Source organism: Cyprinodon variegatus, unplaced genomic scaffold, assembly GCF_000732505.1.
Source record: "Cyprinodon variegatus isolate N-32 unplaced genomic scaffold, C_variegatus-1.0 Scaffold940, whole genome shotgun sequence".
Lineage (NCBI taxonomy): Eukaryota > Metazoa > Chordata > Actinopteri > Cyprinodontiformes > Cyprinodontidae > Cyprinodon > Cyprinodon variegatus.
The window spans coordinates 193,583-197,192 of record NW_015151393.1 but is presented as its reverse complement, the minus strand read 5'-3'; the positions used below and the strand labels follow the sequence as shown (position 1 = coordinate 197,192).

Sequence of the window (3,610 nt, the reverse complement as noted above, 5' to 3'; positions counted from 1 at the left end):
GGACACAAAAAAATGAAAACAGAAATCAACTTTTTTTTTTATTATTTGTATTATGATTTTGGAAAGACATTCTTCATTGGACCATTAGGGTGGAAAAAAATAATTTGATGAAAAATAAAGTAGGGTATGAGACAACTGAAACAAATTGACCATCCGGAGAAAATGATGTGAGAAAAGATTACAAATGAAACTCAAACATTACAAGTAGGTTGAATGGTAAGAGGCAATCAAATGAACTCTTTAATTCTTGTTTAGGAATAAACTTAGGAAATCCACTGGCTCCTCCTGGCCATCCTTTATCTCTGCATCTTGGCAGAAGCTTGGGGGGTTGAGGCGATCAGGATCTTCAATCCCAATGACGTTGTTGAAATAGCTAACAGAGAAACAGGATTGAGGATTAACAATGTGGAACTTCTAAATTTTAACTAAAGCATATTTGTAATATTGAAACCAACCTTGTCACCATCCATCCATAATCTTTTGTTTGGTACGCCAAGCTGACAGGAATGCAGCCAAATTCTGTGACCGTTGCAATGTACTTTCCTGAAGGAAAAGAGAGTAAAGTTGCTCATAAAATTGGCTGAATGAATGGATAACCAAGGAAGCTATAATCATATGAAGGCCTCTCACCTGACTGCTCTGGTATATCTCCCATCCAGCTGTTTACCAGCAGGCCTTGCCCAGGTCCAGATGAACTTCCCAACACAACCTGTCCTAACAGAGAGGCGTCCTTTGGAATACCAACTGGGTGAAATTCTGCCTTAAAAGGCTTCTTTATACAGGTGTGGTTATGTTCATGGATCTCATACATGACAGCCTGATTAGGAAAAAAAAAAAAAGGCGAGAGCAGCAAAAGGTTAAGGTTGCAGACAGCTCAGGTGGAAAATTATGGAAAGCAGCTGCAAAAAAAAAAATATATATTTATGAAAAAACACCCTGTTTGCTTATAGAAGAAGGTTTTTTGATTTGATAACCTTTTTGACCATAAAGAATACAAAATGCTTTATCAAGTGAAAAACTAACACTACACACCTCCCTGAAATCTACAGAATACATATAAAAAAAAATAGAAATATGGGTGCATAACATTTTAAATGACTGAAACTTGTATAGTGACATTTATTACCACATTAGATCATACCAGGATCATTCATTATGGATGCTTAACTTTGCTGTTATGTATCATATTATACAGGTTTTATGTTATTTATAACTCACATCTAGAGGTTTATTGCTAGTTTAGATCATCCTTGGCCTTAAAAACTGGTAACCACTCTCCCACAAGAGAATATGGCTTTCTTTATGTGCTGACCAGAGGTAATAATTTACCATTGCTCCATTTTATTTGGTTTGCGGCTGCTTTGTCTCATTTATGGTGATGAGATTGTGGTTTTCTAAAATTACACCTTTTCAAATCTTTCTAAATATTAAACTCTGACTTTATATCCAAACAACAGATTTAACTTGCTGGGAACATTTTGAAAATAATGTTATCACTACAGTTTTACTGAATATTCAAGTCCATTTTTACATCTGATAAACATTAGTTTTCTCTGAAAAGAATGTTTGACATATTAATGTGTCAGTCACCTCTCTGTAGAGCAGCAGGGCGTCATAGGTGAATGATTTATTCTCGTAGGCGCCCAACTCCATGATTCTTACTCTGTGTCCGATTCCATCATACAGGTACTTGGCGTAGGTCCACAGCTTTTCATTCTGTGTGGACTGTAGAGCCAAAATGTGAGTCTTAATATGCATAAAATACATCTGCTAGATAGCTGTGCTGAAGTTTTACTCAGCTAACAAAAACCTTACCACAGTAAGGCCTCCGCTGAGAAGGGGGGGACTTGCTGTAAAGCAAAAACATTTTATTTTTTCACAGAAACGCATTGAAAATCAGAAGTTACTGGTCTAATGCCTGTTTAAGGATAAAAGTGAGAAATGATAAACAAATGTTGAGAGATCAGAAATTAGAAGCTGATTTAAAAGTAAAATATCTCCTTACCGCATGGATGGGGCTTATGTGCCAGGCAGGTTGCCAGCAAACATGCGAGCAAGACAAGGAATCTCATATTTTTTGAGGAGCGGATTCGGTCACTATCTGTGAGACTGTGCAGTTGTAGGTGAGGGTTTTCACCTCCTTATAAACACTCTGAGTCTCAGAAACACAGACCTTTGTTTCCAGGTTTTAGCTCCACCCCTGGCAGCTGCACAGGTTCAAGCCATAAATAAAACAACTGCTCTCAGACATGCAATAAAACCTTATAACAGCTAGGATCTGTATATTGATGGGAGGCTTGTTAATGTTTCATTAAAGTATGTTTTTTCTTTTTGTCAATTTAGTGTTCTTTGGATTACATTATGAAATAGAATCTATGCTGGTGTTTTGTTCCACATGTGACTTTTCACTCAGAGGAGGGCTGGGCTGTCAGTGGGGTTCTACAGTGGGTCAGGGGTGAAAAATGTTGTTTATGCTCTTAAAGGAGAAGACGCTCCTAAACTAAGGACTGGATTTAAGCTGACAAGGCTCGTGTGGTGTGAATGTTTAATGCATGACACCATAGTCATATGACAGAGAGGTGTGTAATTGCAATCATGGGACAAAAGCACCTGCAGGGGACTTTTATTTCTGCTTTATTATGGTTTAACCGAAAAATCTTTGATACCTTATTCACTGATTGCGTAGATGTAATTACTAGCATTTATTCCAGTGATTTGGAATAAATGCTAGTATAAATAAATAAATAAATAAATAAATATGTAGAATTCTGGTAAAGTGTCTGGTTTAAAATAAACTGCAGAACCAACTGAAATTCTTGGAACAAAAATATATGAGACAAAAGATGTCTCCTTTCCTAATAGATCTAAATCTAAAGCAAAATTCTCTGTAAAAAATACTACTAACTTATAAAATCTTAGATTTGAGCTATTTGGAATCACATCTGCTTAATCAAACTTTAGACTTACACAAACTTTATTGTAATTTTGCACACACCGGGTGTATACAAGATGAAATTACGTTGCTTGCAGCCTACAGCAGTAAAATGAGCAGCTGGCAACAGTGAAATGAACATTACAATTATAAAGTGCAGCAGTGATCATCATGTAAACAATACAGGAGAAAAAGCAAAACCAGTTTAAATAGATTCCTTAAGATTTTGCATTGTGATTTTACACACATATGTTGTGCAAGTTTACAAGATTATGAATATATTGAATAACTAGAAATGAAAGTTATAGTTACTCAATGGTTCATTCAAATCAAGGGTAAAGCGAATTAATTATTAGTTGAATGATTATAACTGTAATTTCCTTTCTGACCAGGGTTCGTAGTCTCTTACATAAAAGGTCAGACTTCTGAATCGGCTGTTTAATTTTCAATTGTCTTTTACCAGTTCAGTAATTTAGACCTTGACTATTAGCTAACTTATTAATCACCAGCTAAATAATTCTGTCTGTTCATTCGGATGTTGCTGAAAGAAAAGCTGAATCCAGCCTGAGTGATAAATTGTTTACTATATAAAATAAACACAAAAGTCCCAGAGTTAATATACAGCTGATTCATTTCGAGGGTTTTCCATCATGTCCTGCTTATGTAATTCACAGATCT

At 35.7% G+C, this 3,610-nt stretch overlaps 1 protein-coding gene across 1 annotated transcript; it reads right to left on the bottom strand.

Moving 5' to 3' along the window:
* Positions 1–39: 39 nt before the first annotated feature.
* Positions 40–2,176, bottom strand: LOC107100158 (ependymin-like). Its single transcript, XM_015398548.1, has 6 exons — positions 2,006–2,176; positions 1,816–1,850; positions 1,591–1,725; positions 631–817; positions 456–543; positions 40–373 (listed from the first exon to the last, which is right to left on the bottom strand). Exons 1-6 carry the CDS (start codon positions 2,070–2,072, stop codon positions 241–243), a joined length of 645 nt encoding a protein of 214 aa, XP_015254034.1. The 5' UTR covers positions 2,073–2,176; the 3' UTR covers positions 40–240.
* Between the last annotated feature and the right edge of the window lie 1,434 nt (positions 2,177–3,610).

Bases quoted from the DNA above. Each gene is read 5' to 3' on its own strand.
- LOC107100158 (XM_015398548.1), bottom strand. From the start codon at position 2,072: ATGAGATTCCTTGTCTTGCTCGCATGTTTGCTGGCAACCTGCCTGGCA. The intron at 1,726-1,815 runs GTAAGGTTTTTG...TTGGCTCTACAG, and splicing joins TCAGCGGAGGCCTTACTGTG to TCCACACAGAATGAAAAGCT. The intron at 544-630 runs GTGAGAGGCCTT...CTTTTCCTTCAG, and splicing joins AGATATACCAGAGCAGTCAG to GAAAGTACATTGCAACGGTC.